Raw genomic sequence first — 25,657 nt, 5'->3', positions numbered from 1 at the left:
GGCTCCAGCCGCAGCTGTGAATCATGAGCGGGGTGCCGGGCGGTGCTGCTGTGCCGGGCTCGGGGTTTGGGCTTTGGGCTTTGGGCAGCCTCGTCCCACGGAACGCGCCCGGCACCGGCACCGGCACCGCCCGCGGGGCACCCGCGCCTCTCGGGGATTGACCCCCTCAGGAGCCCGCGGGCTTCCAGGCCATTCCCCTCAGCACAGCCGGAGAACCGGCACAGGGTGGGTTGGGAACAATTCTGTTAGAGACCTGGCTGAGTGCAGTGCTGCAGAAAGTGGTTTTTCAGAAAACAAACTAAAATATTTATATATATCTGTATTTATGATTTTCCTTAGTTTTTTTTTTTTTAACTTGAAAAACTGTGAATGAGAGAGTCAGACTTTCCCAGAAAAAAAAATTCATTTATCAAAAGCTATTCTTCTTCACAAAAAGCGCCGGCTTGCTGCCCTCAGGCTGTGCTGCATGGGCATGAGGAGTGGGACAGACCAAGGGCCTGTCTGTCTGTCTGTCTGCACTGCTGCTGCTGCAGGGGGGAAGATGAGAGCAGGGCAAGCACATGAGGAGAGTTAGGCTAGGTTTGTGGGTTTGTGTTTAATGATCTTTAATGGGCTCCTTTGATCCTTGAAGGTATCTCGTCTGTTTTCCAGCTGGTTCTGCCTGGATTTTGTGCTGTCTCACAGGTGCCCTGAGGGTACCACCCACGTCTGCAGTGGTGTGCTGGGGGCTGCCTTGGCCTCTGCTTCCCGTGCTGGGGATGGCAGAGGTTCTGCTGCCTTTGCTTTTGGATCTGGATGGGGTTGGTGTTTGCTGGAGGAAACCAGCGAGGTTCAGGCTGAGGAACGAGCCAGTTGAATGTCCTGCAGGGTGCAAACCTGGGCCAAAGTTCTCCATTAGCTGCCTGACTAGTGGCTGCATACAGAGTTACAGAGCACTTACCCCAGCACAGTAAACCCTGCTGTGAGAGGCAGGATGAGCACTGAGCTGGCTGGCACAGTGCAGTCTGTGTGCTAGCAGGAGCAGAGCCACTGCCAGGGGAGCTCTGGTGGTCTCTGCTTTCCAGTGGACCCAGTGGCTTTCTAACCCCAAGGCTACCACAGGGAGCATCTAAGAAAGGGCTGAAAAAGCTTCCCTACCAAAACTCCAGTAATCATGCTTTGCTCTGTCCCCACATCCCTGGCTGGCTTCTGTTGTCTGTGGAGGGAGGGCAACACTACCTTCCTGCTAGGGTGAAAGCAGAGAAATCTCACAACAGGTTCCTGAGCCTGGCACTCTGCATTGTCCTGCCATGTGCTGCTTATTCACATGGGCCCTGCCTGGTGCCTTCTCATCTCCTCCCACGCAGTCCCTCATCCTGTTTGCAGGCACTTTCTGTCATCTTATGTCAATAGATGTGGAAAGGTGTGTGCATCTTCAGTAACTGCTGTTCTCTCCTGGTGGTGTGGGGAAATGCAAGCCAGCCCCAGAACACCCTCTGTACTCAAACACCAAGGGACAAAGCAGTCCTGGTGCCAGTGCTCTCACAGCCCATTGCAGGCAGATGGGATATCTCTGCACACGTTGCCATTAGTGGAGCCCTTCCCTTTCCAGCAGGGGCCAGTGAGTCTTTCCTTTCCTTCCTAAGAGCTGCTGCTTGTCTTGGCAAGAGCTCTCCATCCTGCTGCTGACAGAACAGTGGGTTCAGCATCCTCTTTCATTAGCCATGTCAGATCTTCAGCACTTGGCTTGTTTCACTGTTGGTGTCCTGTTTTTCTGTAGGTAGCTGAATTCTGCAGTCACGTCTGTGCTTGTTGCCCCAGGCAGGTTAGTGCACCCTTGGGCCTGTGTCCAGCTTCCCCCAGCTTGCCCAGCAGCTCAGTGAAGGGGGCCTTGCCTCTCTGTGGGCTTCAGAAGATGAACATCCCTCCCTGTACACCCCCTTTGGACCTGGTTTTCACAACAGCACCTGGTGAACAGCTTGCACTGGAGCAAGAGCTGTGGGCTGCTGTGGCTTCCTCTCCCAGGCACCTGTCGTTGCTCAAGCTTTAGCTTAACCTTCCCTGCAGCAGGAAGGATGGAGCTGGCCTTGGCCCTGCATCACCAGAGAATCCCATTTTAGTTTTCCTGGGAGGTGCTGTTTGGGGTGTACAGGACGGAGAGTGGGGGCACCACCTGAGCTGGAGTGTGGGTGCAGAAGTCTCTGAGACAAACATTGTCCTTCTCTGCTGCCTTCCCCTTCTTTTCATGCATTGATTGTGCTGCTACTCATATTTTGCTATGGAGGGGTTAATATTTTTGTTTATTGTTAATTTTTTTTCCTCCTTGGAGAGTGTCTTTTGTTTTCTTGAATAGGCTTCTGCTATTCTGTTGTCCTTTTGTGTGCTCCATGGGCTTCTCCCAGGCTCTGTGACCCTGACTTGCTCTGCCCCAGCCCCACATTGTCCCCCTGCCCAAGGCTCTGCTGGTTCTCTGTGCCTGTGATGTGAGTGTTCAGCCATTTCCAACTGTGCCAGTTCAGATAACCAATGACAGCTGAAATAAATGAGAGATGCAGTGAGGTGCCATGTTAATGCACTTCCCTACTCAGGCTTTTAAAGGGGAAAAAAAAAAAGGTCTTTTGTGAATCATTGATAAGTTCAGCTTCACTCAGGGTCACTTATGCAAAAACCTAATATTGATTTTTCATCTTTGCTTAGAGTAGCTTCCCACGCATCTGTTCAGGATGCAATGGGGACTCACTTGTCAGCATATGACTCACCTACTTCTCTAAATTATTTTTTTTTCAAGGATAGAGGAGCAGCCAACCAGCTTACAGGATGCTTGACCTTATACTGTAGGATCAGAGGTCGTTGCTGTGCTACAAGCTGAGGCTCTAGACATATTTTCCACATTTGCTTTGTTCCTGTTAAGCAGGAATATCTTTAACAAGGCAGATAGCTCTCAAAGTCATTAAATGTTCATTAGGGAAGCAGTTCTGCCAACCTTTCAGATTCTTATTGATGTCCTTCCAGGTCTCTGACCTAATTCTGGAGTTCTCCCAAGGGTTACATTGCTATTGGAAAGAAAGCAAAATAGGGATAATACAATTGTTGTGGAATCCCTGACGGCACATATAACATTCTCTTTTTCACACACCCATTTCTGAAAGTCTCCAAAGCTGAAACAGATACCTAAACCCACCCCTCTCTGGATGGCCCAGCAGAAAAATTGATTTACAGGCAAAGTGAGGCAGAGGAACTAAATATGGTACCTTTTTCTGACACAGAATGCCTCCTCCATCCCTTCAGACAAAGCACAGAGCATGCATGACCCTGCCTGGGTTTTCCAAGTTGTCTCTGTGTCCCAGAGGCTTTGGCTTCCTGCAGGAGAGATCTGCACAGGCATGCTGTGACTGCAGCCCTTGGGCTCTGTGTGAGCACTGCAGGATGGTCCCAAGAAGAAAAATGAGAGACCCAGACCTGTGCCAGCCTGTTGCAATGAAGAGATCAGACTGCTTCAACAACAGAGAGATTGACATCCATAGAAATGCTGAAGGATTAGTAAGATATGGTTGGGGATATGCCATCACATCATTGATATTTCTGGGAATTAGTCTTATACAAATCCCAATTGAGAATAGAAAAAGCCCCAGCTCTGTCCCATACAACAGAAGTGTGGCAGTCAGCCTTTCATTTAAAGCAGGTCAGTTGTTAGTGTAGGCTCTTAAGAGCTGTTGCTATGAGCTGGAATTGCAACTTCACATCCTTCATCTTGTGCAGAGGTTGTTTGTCATCAGATGTAGCAGTGTGGAGCCAGTGGTTTTCCTCGTGGCCTGTAATGCCTCCTTCTCTCTGAAGGGACACTCAGCTCTTCTGCATGGGGGCTCTGAGTGCATTGGTCTCGAGGGGCTTCCAGAGCCTCTCTGCTCCTGAGGACTCTGTTCTCTCCAGTATTTCCTCATGTATTCCTCCCAGTTCAGTGTCACAGGCTAATAAGTGAGAGTAAGCAGAAATGGAAAAAAAAGGAATAATTGGATTTTGTGTTCCCATAGTGCTTTGCTTTTTTTTTTTTTTTTTTTTTTTTTTTTTTTTTTTTTTTAGTGCTATGGTGTTTAAGCCGTTGGTATCTTTATTGCTCTTCTCTACACTTTTAGTAAAGCAAGATCTATTTAGGAAGCAGCTTTAGGATGGCTGATTTGATTTTCCATTTAGACTGTGGTTCTGCATAAACTTAGTGGACAATAATCACATTTACTTCCTCCTGAGATCCTCTTCTTACTTGTGTACCAGATATTAACAGTCCTCCCTTTTCTCTGTTTTCCATAGTACATGGGCTGTATTGAGGTGCTGCAGTCGATGAGATCCCTGGACTTTGGCACACGAACACAAGTCACCAGGTAGGTGGTGTAAAACTGAGATTCAGCCCAAGAATGAAAAGCCTGAGTGCTAATTTTTGTGTAAAGCTGAGGGTGTGTGCCAAGCTCTGAGACAATTCTGAATAGGAGTTTGCATGTTTTGTTTTGTCTTTTCCTAAGTGATGATTTGAATTATTTGATCATTACAATAGGCTATTTGCATTGGAAAATGAATTGTTTCAGGCACAGACGTAATTTCTCTCCCAGCTCTTGCTCAGAGCCTCCCCCTGCAGTGGCAGCACAGAGCAGACGTCCCCAGCCAGCTGGGCACCAGCAGCAGCTGGGCCCTGCACGTGGCTCAGCGCTGCCTGCACGGCTCTCCAAGGCAGGGGCACACGCACTGGTGCTGCTGGGCCTCGCTGCCATGGCCGGGGTGCAGGGCCAGGACCCTCATGGGTCTCTCTGTCAGCAGTCTGCATCTGCTGCTTCCCCCCTGGTGCAGAAAGTGCCATCTGTCCCTCAATCCAGCAACGTCATCTAAGGAATTTTTATCAGATGTTTGACATCGCTTGACCCCATCTGCACCAAGACCAGCCTCAACTGAAAATGGAGTCACAAGGAAAACATGTTGAAATACAGCTGTTTCCATCTGTACTGCAAGCCTAAGTTTTCAGGCTGCAAATCAGAGAAGGATTAATATTTCATTCTTAGATTCAACTGGGGATGTGGTTAAAACGTGAAATATTTTGTGGTCTTTTGAGAACTGTGCAACTTCTGTTGCAGGTTACTGCCAGTTTCTGGGGGTAGATTGTTAGTACCCCTATGCCTGTGGGGTGGCTGAAATGTCCTGTCAGAAATAGAAAAGCACATTTTTATTTTTACATTTATTCTTGTAAGTCTGGCAGTGCAGGAGTGTTTGAGTTCTCAAAACAATCACCTTCTATCCAGCTCTGAGTGCTGTGTGGTGCTGTGATGTGCTCATGGTCCACCAGGCAGCCCCAGCAGCCACTCAGCTTTTTGGGGGGTGGGTGGCTGCAGGTGATCTTCACCTTGCCTTAGGCATGCTCCTCTCATCTGCTTTTCTGGCATAGTTCATACTGAGGATGCCAGGAGTGTGGTTGAGGCTTCCTGTACCTGCCCAGCTCTTCCTTCCTGCTGGAGGGAGATTTTCAGATGCTGTTTTGCTTCCTCAAGTTTGTATCCAAAAATTCATGGAGAAAGGAAAGCAACATGAAGGGATTAGTGTTACATTTATACCTGTTGGCTCCCAGACTTAACAGCTGAAAGAAACTGAAAAACATGAGTCCTTCAATGCCTATAGACTTCACTTGAAAGTTGTCCTGTTTGTTTTATATTCAAAACCAGCAGTTGTTGACATGTACAAGTGGTACAAGCACACACTCAGCCAGTTCCTGCATGTGTGTATGAAGAGGTGCCTGAGATACCAATATACCTCCCTCAGGCAGGTCCTTTACAGACCAAGAAGAGCCATGTAATACACCCAGCCCAGGGCACTGTGTTCTTCACAGCTCAGCCAGAGGGCGAGGTTATCTCCTGTTTGCAAGAGGTGTGTGTGCTGCTGTGCTAACAGAGCAGAGCTTTGGCTGGTTTGTCAGGGAAATAATGAATATGAATTACTGCGTGACAAGAGCTTGCCAACTTAAATTTGGGCTAGATAGTAAGGTTTTGTTAAGCAGAACTGTGTCAAAACTTAACAATGGAAATATTTCCATCACCTAAAAAAAATGCCACTGCTGACCTTAACGGGCTCTTTTGTGCATGAGAAATTCAAAACTTCAACTGTTTGCAAACCGAATGCTGAAGTGCTGAGCTCACACATGCAGACTTTAAAGTCCGATCGATGACAAGCTGACTGGAGCAAAGATAACATTGATTATTCCCCTATTGTTCTCTCGGGGGAGGAAGTTTATAGACACATGCACAATGCACCAACCAAGGAGCTGCTGGAAATTACCCCATTTTAACCATGCCTGTTAATTGAATTGGGGTAAAAAATATTTTTACTTGGATGGCATTTCACTAAACAAAGAGGCATCTTCTGTTTTAAAGTGATGTAGAAAGGGTCTCTAGTTATGTCTGCAGCCTGCCTTCATTTATGTGTATGTGCATGCTTCATTACCTCATGGTATCTAAAATTGAAGATATTATTTACATTTGGAAAGATGAACAAACTCACGTTTGCCAAAGTGCAGTGAGGAATCCAAAGGAGAACATGGAGAATTTACTGTCTGCTTCTTGCTGGATTTGCATTTTCAGTTGCTTGGCAGGCACATGGTCAGGGAAGGCAGACAGTGTCCTCTCTGGTGCTGTGAATGACCATGGGATGCAGAGGTGCTGTGTGGCCAAATGACCCCAGCACAGCAGGAGAAGGGTGGGCACTGAGGTGCTTCCACCCTCCATGGCTGTGGGGTGGGGAGGTTGGCACAGGAGATTCCACTGCGAGTTTTCCAGCTCTCTGCTCTTGCCTGCCCATGACCCCACTTGTTCTTAGGGACATTCCTCCATTTTGCAGAAGTCTGTGATCTCAAACTCCATGTAGGTTACAAAGTAACACCAAAAAATAATAATAAATGCGACAGGTTCTTCTGCTTGAGGATCTTTGTATCTTTTGGTTTGGTTTTTTTTTTTTTTTTGCAATGGTTAGCCTGTGCTTGCTGCTCTGGATACAAGGTGTGTTTGGGTTGTCACCCTTGTGCTGTGGCAGGTCCTGCCTTTGCTGGACCCTGATGTGTGCTTCTCTTGTCCAGCCATTCAGCTCTTTTCCTCTTACACATTTCTGTTAAATCAAGCTGATTATTAGTCATCAAATTTGGGCATTTCTGGGAAAAGAGGTTCTGTATCTTGGACTAGGGCATTAACTTATATACTCGAAAATGATCAGGCAGTGAGGGGTGAAGGGTGTCTGAAATGTGCAGCCAGGGAGGGCTGCTGGAAGAAGGCTGACTTTGTTTGGAAGATTAATTTCCACTTTGTTGAGCCACATAATCCCTTTCTGTTACATGGTGTAGGCAGGGCCTTAGATGCTTAAAAGCAAATCCTCAACAGCATGCTTGCTTGCTTACATCAGCCCATCCTTCGTCCTTTATTCTGGTTTTGGGGGAACAATGAACAAAGCGGCTCAGTGTTGCTGCCCACAGGCATCTCCTCACGGGCAGCTCTGTGGGCTGCAGGAGCTGGGTCTGCCATAGGTTTCACTGCAGGCTGTAGACACAGAGGAAACCTGTGCACTGTACATCTGAGTGGGCCTGAAAAAAACCCCAAAAAGCTGGTTTAAAGGCTTATGAATGCCAAAAATGGGTCACTCATTTCGGTTTATCGTGAGTGCATCCAGAGTTTCTTTTCTTCCTAGTGTGTGGAGCAGTTTCTAGTTTGTGGTAATAACTTAATGACTGCATCTAGGAAGTGTTCAGTTGTAGCAGCAGGTGTTACCAAACTCCTGCTTTTCACACCTTTCAAATAATATTTGTAAAGTTTTGTTTAGATCACATTTGTAAAGTTTTTAGATCACTTAGAAAATCACCCAGAGGCATGCAGCAAGAAATGTCTGTACAACTATTTCCCCTACCAAAGAGAGGTAATAGAAACTATTAAATGCTTTGCTACTTTTTGGTTCCTTTTTACTGGACACTTGCTTCAGAGCATGATGAAGTGGGCAGCCACCAGACTGGCTGGTACAAGAACAGGCTCTGACTAGCAACTCTGCCTGCAACTCCTGATTCCACATGGGCTGCCTGACGTGCAATAACTCATTTTTCACCAAAAGAGACAACTTCCCTGTTTTTCCAATTTGTTCTGTATCTGGTTTTCTTTCTAGGTAAGGCTAGACTTGAAGGCTCCAAGTAGCCTTAATGTCTTGGCTCTGATTTTAATTTCCTTTAATATTGAATGAGAAGATGAGTTCTCATTTTCCAAGCTGATTATTGGAATCTGCAGGATCATCCTGCAGGATGCTTTCCTCTTTTTTTTTTTTTTAATTTGGTCATGTTTGGCCTTCCTCTTGGTAACAGCAGGAGCTAACCAATAAGGGTATCAGAAATTTTCTTAAAAACATATTTTCAGTTGTGCAGGGGGAAGTACTTTGCTTTTAAATGCTAAGAAGGGTCAGTGTTTAAAAGGCTGGGTTTCTGATCTTGTGTTGCCCACAATGAGGCCCCTTTTCTTCCCTGACGTTTTCACTCAGAAAATATTAATTATATGTTGCTGTGGGTGAGATCTCCTTTCATGTGACAGCATCCATATTGAATCAGAGTGTTCCCTCAGTGTGTATCACTGATCCTCAGTGCTCCAGCACACTGGTGTGGCAGCCCTGGGGCCTGAGCAGGGGCAGCACTGACTCTGGGTTCACCCATGCTGGGCTAGCTTTGCTTCCTCTCTCATCTGCAGGGTCCTGGGGGGACCACAATCCTCCTCACTGGGCATCTCTGCTTCATGGGACATACCTGGCTGGAGCTTCTTGTCATTGTGTGCTTTCCTGATAATTTTCTGCCCTTCTGGACTAAATATTTCTCAGGAGGTGAAGGCCAGTGGTGTTTTCCTCCCACACACACGCTGGGATCTGGAAACAGACAAGCTTTCCCAACCAGCTCGTTTCCTAATTAGCTCTTTGGATAATAATTCAATAATACAAACAAACAATTAAACAAACTCCCTTCCCCTTTAGAACCAAACAAAATCCCATCCTGGGAAGGTAAATCTGAATTTAGCCACAAGAGAAAGGCTGAGGCTTGGAGTGCCCAATATGGGAGCCTAAGCCTGAGAAGACCCAGCCCCTGTGGGACAGGGCCAGGGCAGCTGGAGATGCTGGGGCTGGGTGGGAAATTCCTACCAGAGATGGAAAGATATGGATAGCTCTGAAAAGGAACTGGAGAAAGTGATTATACATCCCCACTGTTGTTGGGGTTATTGTGTTTTTCGGTTTTGATTCTGGGTTTCTGGGGTTTTTTTGGGGGGGAGGTGTTGTTTTGGGATTTTTTTTTTTTTAATTGGAAAAGAAATCCCAAACCCCAGAAAGTCAATCAGAGAACCCAGCTGGGCTCACTCAGCTTGCACCTGCTGTGCTAAATAGGAAGGATTAAGTAGGGAGGAGCCCCTCCTGCCATGCAAGGGGCCTATAAACCATTTTCCAAAAAAGGTTTTGAAGGTATTAAGTTGCTTGTCTTCTGGTTAGTTATGTTTGCATTTTCATAAGGTGAAATGGATGGGTTTGATGAAGAAAAAGAATCCAAACCAGGCTGCTGAATCACTGTATTTTGTTCAATAGCTCTTTTGGTTGGTTTTTTTTTTTTTTTTTGTTTTTTTTTTTTTTTTTTTTTGTTTTTTTTTTTTTGTTTTTTGTTTTTTTTGTTTTTTTAACAGTGGGAGGAAAGAAGAAAGAAAAACAACTGTGAAAGACCTTCCAGAAGATTTAAGGGTTTATAAGTGGGCCGATAACAATAAATTGCAGAGTTGCTGGCTCTGTTACAGATGGTGCATGTGAAATGATCCAACAGTTTGTGCTGTGTTTTTTATTTGCAGGGAAGCAATAAGCCGACTGTGCGAAGCTGTGGCGGGTACAAATGGAGCTATAAAAAAGCGGAAGGTAAATCCTGTTTTAGCTCAGCAATTATTTTTCTATATCTGCTTTTGATAAGCTGGATACATGATTCTCTAACAGGCTTCAGTCCATGCTGGAATTAGTGCATTTTAATCCATCTGAACTCAGCCTGGATAACATGGAAGTGCTGGTAGCAGGATGTTTAGCCAGTTTGGTTTGGGGCTGAGGCTCTGCCTACTTTATTTTTCTCAGGATTAATGCTTTGCCCAGAGTTCCTATTTCTACCAGCCCTTGCAGTGCAAGAGGGAGCTAATTCACTGGGATGCTATCTGCTACTTATTTATATATATATATATAAAAAAATTAAACACATTAAACTAAAATGGCAGTGTTTAATGGATTTTATAAAGTAACTGGGATGCAGTGAGGGGCAACATCAGTGGTTGCTGTTGGGTTGTGTCCAGCAGAACTTACAGATTTCCTTCTGTAACTGTGGAGCTCAAGAGGAATGAACTTGCTTCTGAAAGAGGAATACATGAGAGAATTTCTTGCTTTACCCAGAAACACTTCATCCTCCAGAAACAAAGAAGAGTTCAGAAAGAAAACTGCACATTCTGAATTACTGAGCCAGCTATAACATTTAGCTCACTGGGGTTTTTTTTCCCCATTATTGACATAAAACCCATTCCTACCAGTATTGCATTCAGAGCTGATGTTTGTTAGAAGATCTATTTGCATTTGATCAAGCCATTATCCTTGCTCCATTGAAAGTTTCAATAAGATACCATAAAACCTCCTTGACTTTCATATGTTTCTGCCCCTCACAGACTGGGCTGACAGCCTCTTTCTTTTCTTTCTTTGTTCAAAGCCTCCAGTGAAGTTTCTGTCTTCTGTACTTGGCAAAAGTAACCTTCAGTTTTCTGGCATGAATATAAAGCTGACCATTTCAACAAGCAGCCTCACTTTGATTAATGCTGACACGCAGCAGGTAGGATCCATGTACTCAGGGTCCTTTTCTCCATGCTACAGTTTTGTCCTAATTTGTGGCTTCTGAGGGAAGGAAGTGTCCTGCAAAGGGAATGCAGCACCCTTTAGCAGACCTGGGCAGGCCTGGTGAAGCTGAAGTACATGATGCCTCTGAATTTAAAAATGAAAGCACACAGGTCATTTTTGTTCATGATGGTGTGTTCCATGGGGAGGGATCCTTGAGCATTTACTTGGCAAAATGTTTCTCTGGATGTGTTTGCCTGTCAAGTGCCAATAAACAAGTCCTGACTGTAGTTTCTCACAAGTCATAGGAGGAAAAAATAATTGATCTAGGTATTAAGTCAGAGCTTGGCTTTGGTATCATTCAAAGCTATATTACAGCTGGATAATACATGTGTACAATCAATTATACTGTGGAACGTCTCTATGCTCTATTGAGGTGTGTTCCTGAGAGCCTGGGTTTGCTTGGAACTGGGCTGTGCTCCTTCCTTCTTGGCAGATATGATAAGGATCTTTGTCCTGCCCACCTAATTCCTCCCTCAGCTGTTGGTATTGCTCCCTGGGTGATCTCACCCCAGGCCAGCAGCAGGTTTTGCTCCAAGCTGGAGCAGGGGAACATCAGGGAGGTCATTTTGGCTCACTGGCTCTGAGGAATGCTGCACTGAGCTGGTGCCATGCTGAGCATCAAGGAGCTCTTAGGGGCTGTCTGTAGTGCAGAGGTCTCTGTCCATTGCACATCCTGGGAGGGCATTAGGACATGAGGTTTTCCTTCCTTTTGGGTACAATTAGAAGCTGGTGGTTGAATTCATTCTGAAGACCCTTTAAGGAAGATTACTCAGGGATCTAGACATTGGTAAACATGAATGGGTAATCTCAAAAATATTCCTTTTTTTATCTCTTTCCTTCCTAAATGATACATGCATAAATTAATAAATAGGCTTGTTATGAATTTACTTGCTTGTTCTATAGAGACATATGTTCTGATGTCTTCTAATGTGTGGCCCAAGAGCATGTTTAATTAGCCTGTTATGCCTTTCAGATTATTGCCAACCATCACATGCAGTCCATCTCATTTGCTTCTGGAGGTGACCCAGTAAGTATTGATTTATAAAATATATTTCTGCAGGTATAATGAACTCGTGTCATAATTGTTACCTGCAAATACTTTGCTTCATCCTTTCCTTCCACAAGCACTAACAGAGTACACTGCATTTCTGGATCATGAGCAGTAATACAAGAAAACTGGGGGCTGACATTGAAAAGGAAATGTGGAATAGTGACTCAGTGCCTATTTAATAGATACACAGTTAACTTTCCTGTCGCCCATCAGTGAGTGTCAGTCCATTCAAAAGCCCTCTGACTTGGGGATCTAAAAATAAGAATGTGAACATAGGAATTGATCAGTTCAGTGGTCCCTGTGATCCAATACCTGTCATAAAAGCTGTCAGCACTGGCACCACAACCTAAATTTTTAGATTAATTTTAACTCAAGCAAACAGCTCCTATAAGACAGATGTGGCATAACCACCTTCTTACTGCAGACAGGGTTGTTCTTCCTAGTGTCACTGCCATGCATGTTTTCAAGTCAGAGGGTTTTTATTCTATTCCAGACTCTACCGTAATGATTGTAAGCAAGAAATGCATCTATCTGGGTTGGATAAGTAATTCCTTAGGGCTTTTTTACCTTTTATAGTGTTTTTTATATTATTATCCTGCACGGGTCTTGCACAGTAACCTCAGGTTTCAGAGGCTACACAGGGCTGGGTTTGGTCAGTGCTTAATGGCAGGGCCAGCAAGAGATGTGTGTGCACAGATGTGCTGCAGGAAATGGGCTTGGTGGAGCAGCTGCTGACACTTCTCACTGGGAGGATAATGCAAAACAGAGGTCTTGCTCATCAGTGGTAACTATAAATCTAGTGGCCCTTCACATAAGGGGCAATTTTGTTGTCTTGTTCAGGTAATTTTTCCAAAATTCCATTTACATTTAAAATGGGAGATAGTTTCCACAGGACCTGTCTTTCCACCTGCCCCACATTCAGGGTCTAATTGAAGTTCAGTGTTGTTCTGGGCTGTGAAGGAGTAGCACTATTCTGCCTGATAATTGAGCCTATTCTGGCTTTATTTTGAAGCAAAATCATCCAGGCATCTACATAAACATTAAAAAGACATAAAAAATAGCAGGTGCTGCTCCAGTTACTTTAGTTTCTAGTCACTCCCTAGATCTGATTTATTTTAAAATCTCTATCCTGAAATATTTATGAACTTTAAGAAAAACTTGAAAGGAAAAGGAAGGAAATTGAGTTCACTAGACACATAAGAAATATTTAGCTTGCTTTGCTTTAGTGATATTAACTTTAGAGATGAAAAAAAAATCTAGGACACGTTCTGCTGGCCCTAAGACCTGCCTCTTGTGTCATTCATTGTGAATTATTAAATGATTGTTCTTGTGCATATTGCAAATGGGGCCTTGTTTCCTGCCAGCTGATTGCCTCTTCCCCCAAGAGAACCATGCCTTTAAGCTGTGAATTGCATTTTCCCTGTCCCACCTTAAAGATCCAAAATAACAAAATGCATCTTTAATAATTAAAAGAATGTTATTCATTACCTCGCCAATTTGACTATAACGATTATCAAGCCACTCTTTGCTTTTGTGGTATCATTAGAAATGTTAATTTTTCTCTTCCAGTTCCCTTTTCAATTTGACTAGAAAAAGAGGATTATTTCAGTGCTGGCTAGAAAGAGAATCAGAAACAGAAAACTGATTATACTGAGGTTGTCTGATCTCAGCAGCAGCTTTGAGATCCAGGGTAATTTAACCTGATTGTAGCCAGACTAAAATTGGGCAGGAGCAATTGAGATCAGATACCCATTTTATTCTGCGTAATTTTAAAGCTTAACTTTTCCCTAAGATGCCTTCAAAACTCAATCTTATTGCTACAAATTGGGAACATTGGAAATTTGTCCTTTGCAGTATGCTAGCACTATTTTATCTTCCAGTGAGTCTGGTAAGGACGGTCCCAGCCAAAAGCAGCAGTCACACAGCCCTGATGTGTTACATGGGAAGGGCTGTGAGCTCCATGGGGGCAGTGGAAGGGGCAGCAGTGATGAGGCACCAGTTGTGTTTCTGCTCCTGATGCAGAGCTGGTATTGAATACACAGTTTATCGAAGACCCAAAGAATGACAAATGGTCTAGTCCATTTTTTAGAAGAAAAAGAATATGGGACAATTACTGTGTTGATAGCCACCAGTGTGTCATTGATATTTTCCTTGGCTCACTTTGCTAGTACCTCTGGTTGTTCTTCCCTGAAATAAGCATGCATTTTAAAGCTAAAAATGTACCTGTCTATATGCAATTGCTGTGCTGTGGTGGTAGAGTTGTTCATAATTACAATGTTCAAGACATTTGTTGTCTTCTTTCCTGCAGGATACAACAGACTACGTGGCATATGTAGCAAAAGACCCTGTTAATCAGAGAGGTATTGAAACACGTTTCCAATTGTTATGTGTTGTTATGATTGCTTTATTTGTATGTAACAAGGAATTGTTTGAGTTTTAAAATAAGGAAGTTACTGAACTCAGCTGAATACTCTGTACAATTTCTGGCTTTTCTGTGTGTATAGGGGTAATAATATGCAGGCTGAGGCTTTAAGTGTCATGTTCTTTGTGCAGTGAAGTGGGAATCTGCAGGTCAGACTGGAGCTGTACTAGCTGCTGGCTCCATGAAGGGGCAACAGCCTTTCTATAAGCAATATAGCTTGAGTCTTTACTTTCTGGTATAAACTGCATTTACTGAATTAAAGTAAGCTGTCTCTTTTCAGCATGCCACATCCTGGAATGTCCCAATGGGATGGCACAGGAGGTGATCAACACCATAGGGCAGGCCTTTGAGCTCCGGTTCAGACAGTACCTGAAGAACCCATCTAGCCTGGTTACATCTAATGAAAGGTCAGCACATTCTCAGTCACTTAACTGGCAGTTTCCTTCTCTTTGGTACTTTTCAGGAAAACAATACACTACAAAGAGTGATCCATAAGTAGGATGCTTTGAATATGCTTTCTGGACATAGGATAAATCAAATGTATGCCTGCCTGTACGTGCAGTGTATAAGATACCAAAATGAGCTTATTCCAGTGAACTCCATTGATTTTTGTGACATTTGTACAGGTGCAGAACACAGAATTAAGCTGTATTGTTCCTTAGATAAAGCAGCCTTATTTTAAGTCATGCAAGTTGAACAAATGTTCAAATTACTCTGCCCAAGTAAGTTCAGCTCTATAAATAGCAGACACACACACACAGAGACTGAGCTCAGTCCTGACCTGTGCCAAGTTTAAGCTTGCTGCAGCTGTGGAAAGTGTGTGGTGGGGGAAAAAGCCATTTCAATTCACCTTTCTGCTTCTGCTCATGTTCTGGCAGCAGCCTCAGTTTTCACCTGGCATGACTTACATCAGCCTCATGAACTGAGATAAACGCAGCCACCACCTGGCATGTTAGTGTGAAGCCCTGTCCTCTGCACATTGCCTGAAATACAGGGCCTAGATTAGTTTCTGGACCACAATTCCCCATTTCAATTACCCTTCTTCCATTGCACTGGGGACACAATTCTTGCTCTAATTTATGGCTCTCCTCACAGATTAGACATGCCTATTTTTTTCAGGCTTCTTTTTACTGTAACACCAAATTTGATTGTCTGCTACTTCCCATGAATAGGTAAAGCTGTGCCACTGCTTACCTGCACCCTGAGCACAGGAGTCCTGAGCAGGCTGTTCACTGGAACAGGGCCTAATGCATCACAGCAGAGCTGGTTTTATTGCACAAATGCAACTCCAGTTTATATTTATTTCAATGTATATGATGGTTCTTGCCATTCCACTGCTAAAACTGGTCTGTTTTTCCTGGGGAAAATAACCAGAGGAAAAGCCTTTTATTCCTAAGAAATCCTGCTAGGTTATGTCACAAGCAGCATAGGAGCAGGGAGGAATGGAAGAGGGTAATTAGATTTCCTCCTTGAGCATAACCCACAGGCAGCCTCCAAGAATGGTTCTCGGGCAGAGGAGTCGGATATTGCTGTGTGAATGAGTCACTCCCTTCCAAACTACTATGAATCACATAATCAAATACTTGCACTGCATATCACATAATCAACTACTTGAACTTTATCTCTTTCCTGCTCATGGCCTTTTATCCAATTATACTCTTGTTAATCAGAGAAGTAAGATTTGAGATGAGTTTTTTTTATTTTGGGACCGGAGACAGTACAGGAAGCACCTAGTTGTTTTGCAATGTATCAGCTGTACATTTAAACTATCATCATTCTGGTTTAGCTCAAAAAAAACATTGTGTGCTCTCCTTCATGTCATTCAGTGTTCCTTCAAGCTGAGCCAGAATATTGATTGTGGTTATTAAAATCAGAGTAAATGCCTCTGAGGACAGCTACTTTTTTATTTATTTAGTTATTTATTTTTTTTTGGTAGTAATATTTGATTTTCTAACTCAGTTGCAGGCTTGTCTGACTAAATGCCATGAGGTTTTCATTTTTCTCTTGAAGTCTGGCTGCCCCCCAGCAATCTCTAGATTTATAGACTTCAGTCAAGAGGCCATAAGAATTAGTTTTATGGTCAGCATTTTGGATACCTTAATGAACAACGCATTGAAATTCTTAAAGTTTCGGTGGATTCCTCTTACCTTTTCTTTGACTTGAAAATATATCTGGGCTGCCTGGTGCTAATGAAATGACTGCACCACCCTTTACCCCAAACTGTCATGACTGTTTTTAATTCAGGAAGAAGTAACTGGAAAAATAAACAGCTCTGAAAGTTCCGGCCCAAAGCCCTTTACAGCCTCCATATGGCGGATCTGTGCATTGTGTGTTGTGCAGACACTGGGGATGTTTGCCTGCACTAGAAAGCAATTGATTACATCAGAAGCTTCATTTTTTTCTCCCCCTCCCCATATTTTTTTTCAGTGAGGCAGCAAATGCTAATGGATCAGCTGGGAATTCACAGGAGAGGGAGGACCATCATGAATATTACAACGAAATTCCAGGGAAGGAGCCTCCCACCGGCGGAGTGTTGGACATGCGAATGAAAGTGCAGACAGACCCAAGGGCTAAGTGTCCTGTCCAGTGCAAAAAGCAGTATTGCTCAGTAAGTACAGCATCTGCTGGGATAAATACTCACTGCCTATTATGGGAATGAATAATAAAATGTTTCTGTGGTGTTAAAGCATGGCATTAACATCAGAACCAGGTCCTGATTATCCTGGGAAAAGTTTTTTTAGGCTAGATTTAATGATGCTTAGTACATAATTGAATCCCAAAGCACTTTCTGAATATTAACTGGTTTGTCCTTAGAGTACTTTCAGGAGACCAAGTAATATTCCCTTGTTCACTCATTAGCTCTGAGAAGAAAATAGATACCAATTTAAATGGCTTGTTGGAGAGAACATCTGCAAAATCTGGGACCTCCTGGCTCCCTATTCTGTGATCTAATAAATATTTCATCCTGTCCATTATGCTCTACAACTTACACATACAACATTGACTGATTGCAATATATATACAATATTCATTACTCTTGGATTGTTTCAAGAAGCTCTGTTAAATCAGCAAAAGAGATCTGTGGCTCTTGTCTGGCATAGTGGGAAATAAAAACCAATCAGGGAGTAAAACAAGCCAAGTTCAGATGGCTGCACAGATTTCAGAGTCTGCTGTGTGAGGCCTTGGGAGCACCATCCTTTCCCCACACAGGAAAGAAGGCACCACCACTTTGCTCAGAGGGAGCACACTCAGATGTGCCTGCTGGAATCCAGCTGGTTCTGTCTAAAAGCTTGCTGCTCCCAGGTGTTATTTGTGTTTGGTAGCAACTGCTCCTGGGCTGCTGTGTGTTCCTGTGCTACTGCACCATCTATTTTTGCTGACATGAACCATACTCTGCAAATCAGGTCCCCACCTCCCCAGCAGTTCTCCAAATCAAAAAATGTTTTACTATATCCAGAATTTGCACCTGATGCTCACCAGTACTGTTGCAAGGAGTTACACTGCATGTTAATGAAAATGCCTTTTTCCTGTGGGCTGTTACTTTTTTGTTTCCCTTTCTCTTTCAGTGCTGCTCAGACATTTTAGTAACCATTTCACTTTCAAACCATGATACCTGTAGTTGATTTTATGATGAGGGACCTCTACTAGAAAATCTGAGCTTTCTTACCTAGGAGTTATACTGTATATATAGTAAACATTAGATACATAACTGGGCAGTTACGAGACTCACACTGGAGTCCAGACGTGACATCTAAAGAAAGAAGAGTATCAGTGTGAAATATTATTTGAGGAGATGGGAATTTTTTGGTGAAGAACATGTTTCATTACCTGTAAATCTAGTAACTAATGCATGGGCATTTTGAAGTTACCTGGGTTTTCCTAGGGGACTACTTTACATGACTGATTTTAAAATTTTTCTACAGACAGGCAGCCCAACCTTCATCAATATATATGAAAATTGTCCAGAAGAAAACAAAACTGTGGGTACGTACTCTCTTTTCCTTCTCATGCATATGCAGAATTAACCAGGGCAGGCTGCCTGGAAGAGCTGCCCCTTGGCTTTCAATACAATGGTGAAAAGTGTTCTACTTAGTGGGTCATTTTTAGTTCCCTCGATGCAGGGCAGACAAAAAAGCCTTACAGCTTTTCTAAAGGCCACTTATCTATCTTCATGTCTGCTGGCAGACTTACTCATTTTACTTCTCATGAAACTGTACAGTAGCTCTTTGTTTTTTTTTATTCTTTTTCATACTCTTTGTTGTTCCTTTGTTGTTTCCTTTCTTCATACCATTTGAAAAACGAAGATACTTCATTACTTATCAGTCTCTGAGTATATCCCCTTCTACAAATGCTCAATGAGATCCAAAGAATCAGCATTGGGATTTTCCAACAGAGTCTGGCCCCTTGGTTCCAGCATCCCTGGCTTCGGTATGGCTGTGCCCTTCCCTTGCCTTAGGCAGCTTTGTGCCCAGGGTCAGTTTGCCTTTAGCTAAGTCTGCTGTCAGGGACCCCAGCAGATCATCAGCCCCCATCCCTTTCTGGACTTTGCCACAGCTGATGCCCTGAGCACATTTGCTCAGCTCCTCTCTTTCACTGCACAATGGGGTCCTTTCTGAATTCCCACCTGCACGGCTCTGAAGTGATCCATTACACTGTCTGTAGGGGATACTTCAGTTTCTTGTGTTATTTCCAATTCAAGGAAAGGAGAATCAAATGGTTTCTACAAAGAGAGGGAGAACAAATGAAAGAATGAATGAATAGATCTATGAATAAAACGTTTGTTGAAGAGCAAAAATATGCCTGCTATTTGGCTAGCTGAAGTGCTATTATTTTCATACCCTGCAGGGGATATTCTGTTAGCCTGTTCCTAGGCTTGGATCCTAACCTGACAGATGTGGGTTGGGCTCTCCAGGCAGAGCCTCAAAGCACCAATCTCCTCCATCTCTCCCTTCTCCACCAGACTAGCAAGAGAGAATTGCTCAGCTTCCCACAAGCTCTTTTTGTGGTGCAGAGGGGAAGGAAAGGGTTTTGCAACAAATAACATGTATGGTTTGTGTTTTTGTGGAGGCATATGTATTATTTTCTTTCCAGTCTGTGGGGGGTTCAGTGACATTGATTAGAGGAGAACTGGATCAGTGCAGAACATTTCTGAAAACTTCATTCTAATTACTTTTGGACCCGATGCCTTCTAGACATCAGGAAAAATAAGTTCATTTGCATTTTTATTTTCCTTCTGAATTACTTTAGTGGGCTATAAAGAAGAACATCATTCCTATTTCAGCTTTTACAGTTACTTAAAGCTGAGTTAAAAAAAAAAAAAAACAACAAGGAAAAATCTGTGCATACTATATACTAATTGCAGGTAATTGCGATGAGAGATCACAGAAGACAATAAAAGAGGCAATCTCATTGAAACCTGCCTACAAAGCAGATCTCTTTGATGATCCATGTTACATCAACACGCAGTCCCTGCACTCTGCAGCCTGTGCAGCCCGAGGTGCAGCAGCAGCACAGAGCCCTGGGAGCCCTCTGCGCCAGGCCAGTAGGTCCCACTGCGATGCCACACCTGTCTCAGCATGGGAGGAGGGGGGCTTCTCATTTCTCTGCATGCAGAAAGATTTGGCTTTCCCATAAGAAATATAGAAAAGATGGGGGAAGAAATCTATCCTGGTTGTTCTTTTTCCTTGTTAGATTCAAGAGAAAAGGGATTAAAGAGCAGAAATAGTGATGTTAAACAAGCAGAGTAACCTTTCATCTTCTGTAGTTCATTGATGATGATGAATGAAGTGCCAGAGGTATTAAAAAACAAGTCTTTAGGATGACAGGAACTTGGGACTGCACATTGCCTCAAGGAAGAGTATGCTCAAGGTCTTACCCACTCTAAGGTTCAAATGACCTCAGATGCCTTTGCTTCACAGGCAGTAGCATGCAAGGTTAAAGTGGGATTATTGTGACTGTCTTTTCTTAGTTCTTCCAAAACTGACCATTGAATCTCATCAAATAATTTCTAAATCAAACTGTGTGGTCTGTCATATCAACTAAATGTATGTCCAAACTTGATTAATGGACTCAAAGTGGAGGATATCCATTAAATGATTATATAGTAACTACTGATTGTCCTCATTATTGAATATACTTTATTAGCCTTGCCTTTTATGGTTTCCCACTGAGTGTTTTCTCTGTCAGAGTTGGCTCCACACAAGAAAGTGGAAAAAGGACTGGACAATAAAGGAAACACAATAAAGAAATCTTTGACCATTGAGACATTTCCAACTTGGGACTGCATCATGCTCTAAAAGGAGCTCCTGAGGAGCCTTAGGTTGCACAATTCCATTGAAGAAGTGGTATCCTCATATTTTCCTTAGAAGAATCCTGCCTGCCTGTGAATCATTTGCAGTCTGACTGGCTATATCCCAAACCACCCAGTTTTTTTAGTACATTTGGTAATTGTTCGTTTTTTAACAGCAAATGTATCATGCTGTAATCCTTCCCTTCTGGCTACATTGGCTATGTTGTCTTACATTCCTGCACATAGCTGGAGCCACTCAACATGACTCTCCCAATGATCTGTGACAATCTCTTCAGAGCTTGTTAAGGAAGAAGGAAAAACAAGATCTTAAGGGAAAAAAATAAAGCTAAAAAGCCAAAAAAAATCTCGTTTTTACAGGGAAAATTTGACTATATCATACAAAGAAATATAACCCCAAACCAGTACAGCATCAGAAAAATTCCTCTTTCTAATCCCTGTTGCCTAGCGACCAAAGGCTTTCCCATCTAAGGTAGGGGAAGAGGTGGTGTGATAATTTTGCCTAATGCACTGGAGGGTCATGAGCATTCATGTGTGCATATTCCTACAGTCTGTAAGGTTGGTTTGCTTCAAGGCTGAATTGTTTGAATTTTTTAAAAGCTATTAAAGATATTGGCTTGCATCCTTTTAGGATGAGGTTTTAGGCAAAGTGTCCAATACATTCTCTTTCATTTAATTTTAGAGTTACCGGAACCTGTTCAGCAGAGTGCCACAAGCAACACAGCTGGTCTCTGTGCTCTGCCACAAATAAAGCAACAGCTAAAGAATGAAGATTGTTACCATGGCAAATTGAACAGGAAAGCAGCAGAGAGCCTCTTAGTCAACGACGGGGATTTTCTGGTACGAGAAAGCACAACGTCACCTGGTCAGTATGTCCTCAGTGGACTTCAGGGAGGACAGGCAAAGCATCTACTCTTGGTGGATCCTGAGGGCAAGGTATGAATATTTCATATAATGAAATTTCAGTGCTGCTCAGATATTTCAATCAAAATGCATGGCTGCATTCCATCGAGTGGAAGTGATTTGATTCCATTCAGGTTAATTTAAATATAGCCAGTGGCTGCAGTAGGTTTGAAAGTTCAAAAACTTAAAAGCACTGAAGTACCATGGAAGTAGCAGTGAGGAATTTAAATACTGTTAGTCCAGGTGCTGATAATTAGTGTATACACTTAACACATCCTGCAAACCGTTAGTGCTAGAAAAAAATTATCCTTAATGATGAATTTCTGGATACAAAAAGGTTTGTTGTCACTTCAATTCTACTTTCTTCTGCTGAGAAGAGCAGCCTTGAGTGACAGTTTTGAGGAGAGAGTAAATCAAAAAAGTAATCCTCAATGGGATTTAGGGAAGAATGTCTCTCTTCTTTGGAGAAAAAGAAAAGGTTATTTCTTTCCCCTGTGCATAATCAGCCCAGTTTGACATACAATCTTTTCACTTTACTACTACTTTTCTTGTGGGCCAAAGGATAGATCTGAATTGCTGTCTACAGCCGAATGATCCTGCTCAAGTGAGTTCAGTGGCTTAAGTGCCTCTTGATTTTAATGTGTTAGCCTCATGTCCAACCGGTTATAAGCACAATCTAACCTAAAATATATTCTTTTGCTTCTTCCACTAGGTGAGAACCAAAGATCATATATTTGATAGTGTGGGTCATCTTATTCAGTATCACATGGAAAATAATTTGCCAATCATCTCTTCTGGAAGTGAAGTGAGCTTGAAGCAGCCTGTAAGGAAAGAGAGTAATATGGGACACATGCAGTATCCCAAATAATCCCTTGGATCTCACAAATCCCAAGACAATTCATACCTGAACTTTCTATTATGAAGACAAGTCAAAAAAGTATAGACTGCACTTTCTGCTGCTGTTCCAGAAGAAGCCCTTATGTGTGTGTATGTATGAATATATGTATATGTGTATATCTATGTAGATCTATAGAGATCAACAAGCATAGTTATATAGATACACATAATCTTAATCTTAACAAAATTACACCTTCAGAGTGTGAGATTCATTTGTGAGAAGGTATTTTAGACATGCACAAAGGTCACTTTCAAGGTCATACTGAATCAGTAACTATTTAAAAGCACAATTAAAACTCTACATACAAAAGCTCACTTGAAAGAACTGCTGGAACATTAGTATGTGCCTTTTAGCATAGAATTATTGAAACCAATGTTATTTATACTGAATTAGTTTTGGGTGGTTAAACAAACATGTCTATGCTTTTAACTATTTGCCAAAAACAAGTACAATTTGAATATTACTAAAATGTCATCTTCTTTCGATGGACACTAACAATTTCATTTTGCTTGTAACAGCACTTTACTAGCAAGTAACGTTTGAAATGAATGGCATTCACAATACAGAAAGGTTGTCCGGTTTCTTAATAATTTTTTGTCACTGTCTGACTACTCAAAGATTTGAGATTATGAACATTTACAAAGTTGAAATTAATATATGTAATATAATTTTGGAATAGAACTTGTTAAGGGACAAGCATGCTAGATCTTAATATTTTTGTCTTGCATATGATTTTACTATTATTATCACTTAATACTGGAAACATCTTTTTAAAGGTAGGCTAAATATATTTTCATTGATTACATAGTTGTTTACAAACTAGAAAAGCTGAACAAAACTAATGATACATTTTGGGAGAAAACTATTTAAAGGATGTTTGAACTTTGCATGTGTCCTTAGTCAGTGTTCTTTCCAAAACAAGATAGTTTTCCCCTCTTCACATAGAGTCCATTTGTTCCTAAACATGGAAAAATCTTTTAAAAGAAATCTATTAATTGTTTTGCCACAATAAATACTCTAAACATGAACAATCCTATATTCAGAGTGAACAGTGATTTATTTGGCTTGCTGTTGAAGAAACAGGGATTTAATAAGTGACTGAAGAAAGGCAGGGGAGATTTGGGGAATGAACTGGTAGTCCAGGTGATGGCCTGAGGGAAATGGTGCATTTGAGACAAGCAATATTCTCTGGCATGAACAGACATAATTCTCTCTGTCTCCCAGCCCACTGGCTCAGTTCCTAAGGCAGACAATTGTTGTGGAGTTCAGCAGTTGCTGGAAATCTTGACCATAAAAAATACATTGTTTGTTTGCCAGTGTTCATGGTAAAGGGAACACTGTAGTATGAGCTCCTTCCTCTAGAAAGCAAGAGGAGAGGTCTTAGAAAATTATGGAAGATAAGCTTCCTTGGAGGGGAAAATGTAATGTAAAGAGCCACACTTAGAGTCTACTAGAAAACATCTTTATTTTTATCCTCAGCTAATAGCCTAAAAATACATTTCATTCTTTGATAATAATATTATTAAATACTCAATTACATATACTGAAGCAGTGGGAAGGTTTAAACATTAGGAGTTCATTTCCTTGCTAATAGTCTGGCATTTTCAATACCCTGAGCCTTCAGGGCTAGCAGCCCAAACTTGGCCCATTCTCTCCTGTGCAAGGTGCTCACCTGTGAAGGCCTCCAGCAAGAGTTCATTCTGGAGCTTTGTACCACAGCAAGAAACTGTAACTGGGATATCAACCCCCTGCATAATATCCTTTCTATTCTCTCATCTTGTCAAACATCAGAATGTGCTTGATATGACTATAGAGCAAGCAATGAAGCAAACCCAGCTACTTCTGTGGCATGTCAAGTGGAGAGAAAGACCTGTTCTGATTTTTGTATCAAAGCTGAGTTTTATGACAGGTCATAGAAGGAAAATGTGCAGAACTCCACCTCTATTTTTGGAACAAATCAAAGTTACTCAGGACTTAATAGCATTTCGAGCTGTGATAGTATGAGATCAAAGTTTCTTGACTTTGCTAGTCAAGATGCTGACTCAGGGACTTTTTTCTCTTCATCAGTTTTCACTTAACCAGTGAATAAGGACAGCCAGAGCCAGTGTGTGATGTACATCACAGTGTAATGTCTCTCTCTCTTTGAATATCACCAATGTAAAACATTTTAAAGACCTGGATCTTTGTTCTGATGCTCCTGCATATTTTTTATGTGTCTGAAGCAGAACTGTGAAGTAAAAAGGAAGGAAAGGAAGATAATTGGGTGCTAGAGCAATAAAGAAGTATATCAAAATCTTTTGATGTGGGAGAAAGCAGATAATCCAACTAATTACAGATTAAAACCAAACACAACACATCCATGCATTTTTGTAGAATAAACCACATTCATTCTCAGTTTTTGGTTTCTAGCATTTCCATGCCTTCATTTAAGCTTTTAATTCTCAGACACATTTAAACCCTTTTTGTTCTTGTTTGAGTCATTTAATGCCTGTAAAAATTATGAGAATTGGTTAATCTCTGTTTGAATGGTTACTAGGATCCTCTGGGAAAAATGGCTGATTTCGCCTATAATGTCACGTTTACTCGACACAGCCTGTTCGTTCCTTTTCAAACTAATATAAATTTCACTGAAACACACGAAGTGTTTGCTCCCATTAATAAAAATCCTCCAACAAATAACCCAAACGTCTCTGCCCGGAGTCCTTTCCCGCTGTCCGGGCTGAGGGCGAGGCACCAGGTGGGGCTGTTACAAACGGAACCAACCCTCGGTCAGAATTGCTTCCTGCGACTCTGCTCGTTCTGAGGAGGTTTTTATTTTTTAAAGAGAACGAGCTCTGGAAGCAGAGCGGGTTCCCGAGCAGCCAAGAGAAGGCTGCCTGGGGCAGGGGTTCGGGCAGGAGCGGTGACCCCGCTCCCCTCAGCGCCATCGCGACACCGCCGTGAGGCGCGGCTCGCGGGCTCGTGACGTCACCCCGCGGCCGCGCGTTGCCTGGCGACCGCCACGTCCCGCTGCGAGATGGCGCCGGCTGCCCGCCCACGAAACCCCGCCCCTCCACAAAAATCACACTGTCATTGGTTGCCTGTTTGGCCAATCAGCTCGCCAGGCGCGTTCCCGCGACCATGCGCGCCTGCTTTCAAACAATCAGCGGGGGCGGG

General features: G+C 42.7%; 1 protein-coding gene across 2 annotated transcripts in view; it reads left to right on the top strand.

Moving 5' to 3' along the window:
- Positions 1-25,178, top strand: part of SHC4 (SHC adaptor protein 4) — a 28,918-nt gene extending 3,740 nt beyond the window's left edge. The window contains exons 2-12 of one of the 2 annotated variants that reach the window (XM_058033217.1): positions 4,285-4,355; positions 9,849-9,912; positions 10,736-10,855; positions 11,894-11,947; positions 14,280-14,331; positions 14,674-14,800; positions 16,821-17,001; positions 18,317-18,377; positions 19,756-19,935; positions 21,383-21,636; positions 22,316-25,178. In XM_058033217.1, the coding sequence (XP_057889200.1) occupies positions 4,285-4,355; positions 9,849-9,912; positions 10,736-10,855; positions 11,894-11,947; positions 14,280-14,331; positions 14,674-14,800; positions 16,821-17,001; positions 18,317-18,377; positions 19,756-19,935; positions 21,383-21,636; positions 22,316-22,471 (1,320 nt within the window). In that variant the 3' untranslated portion in view covers positions 22,472-25,178. The remainder of the gene's footprint in view (positions 1-4,284; positions 4,356-9,848; positions 9,913-10,735; positions 10,856-11,893; positions 11,948-14,279; positions 14,332-14,673; positions 14,801-16,820; positions 17,002-18,316; positions 18,378-19,755; positions 19,936-21,382; positions 21,637-22,315) is intronic. The other variant, XM_058033218.1, reaches the window with a different exon arrangement.
- Positions 25,179-25,657: the final 479 nt, after the last annotated feature.

This window comes from Melospiza georgiana, chromosome 13 (assembly GCF_028018845.1).
Source record: "Melospiza georgiana isolate bMelGeo1 chromosome 13, bMelGeo1.pri, whole genome shotgun sequence".
NCBI lineage: Eukaryota > Metazoa > Chordata > Aves > Passeriformes > Passerellidae > Melospiza > Melospiza georgiana.
Note: the sequence above shows the minus strand (reverse complement) of the source record. Positions and strands in the feature narration are given on the sequence as shown.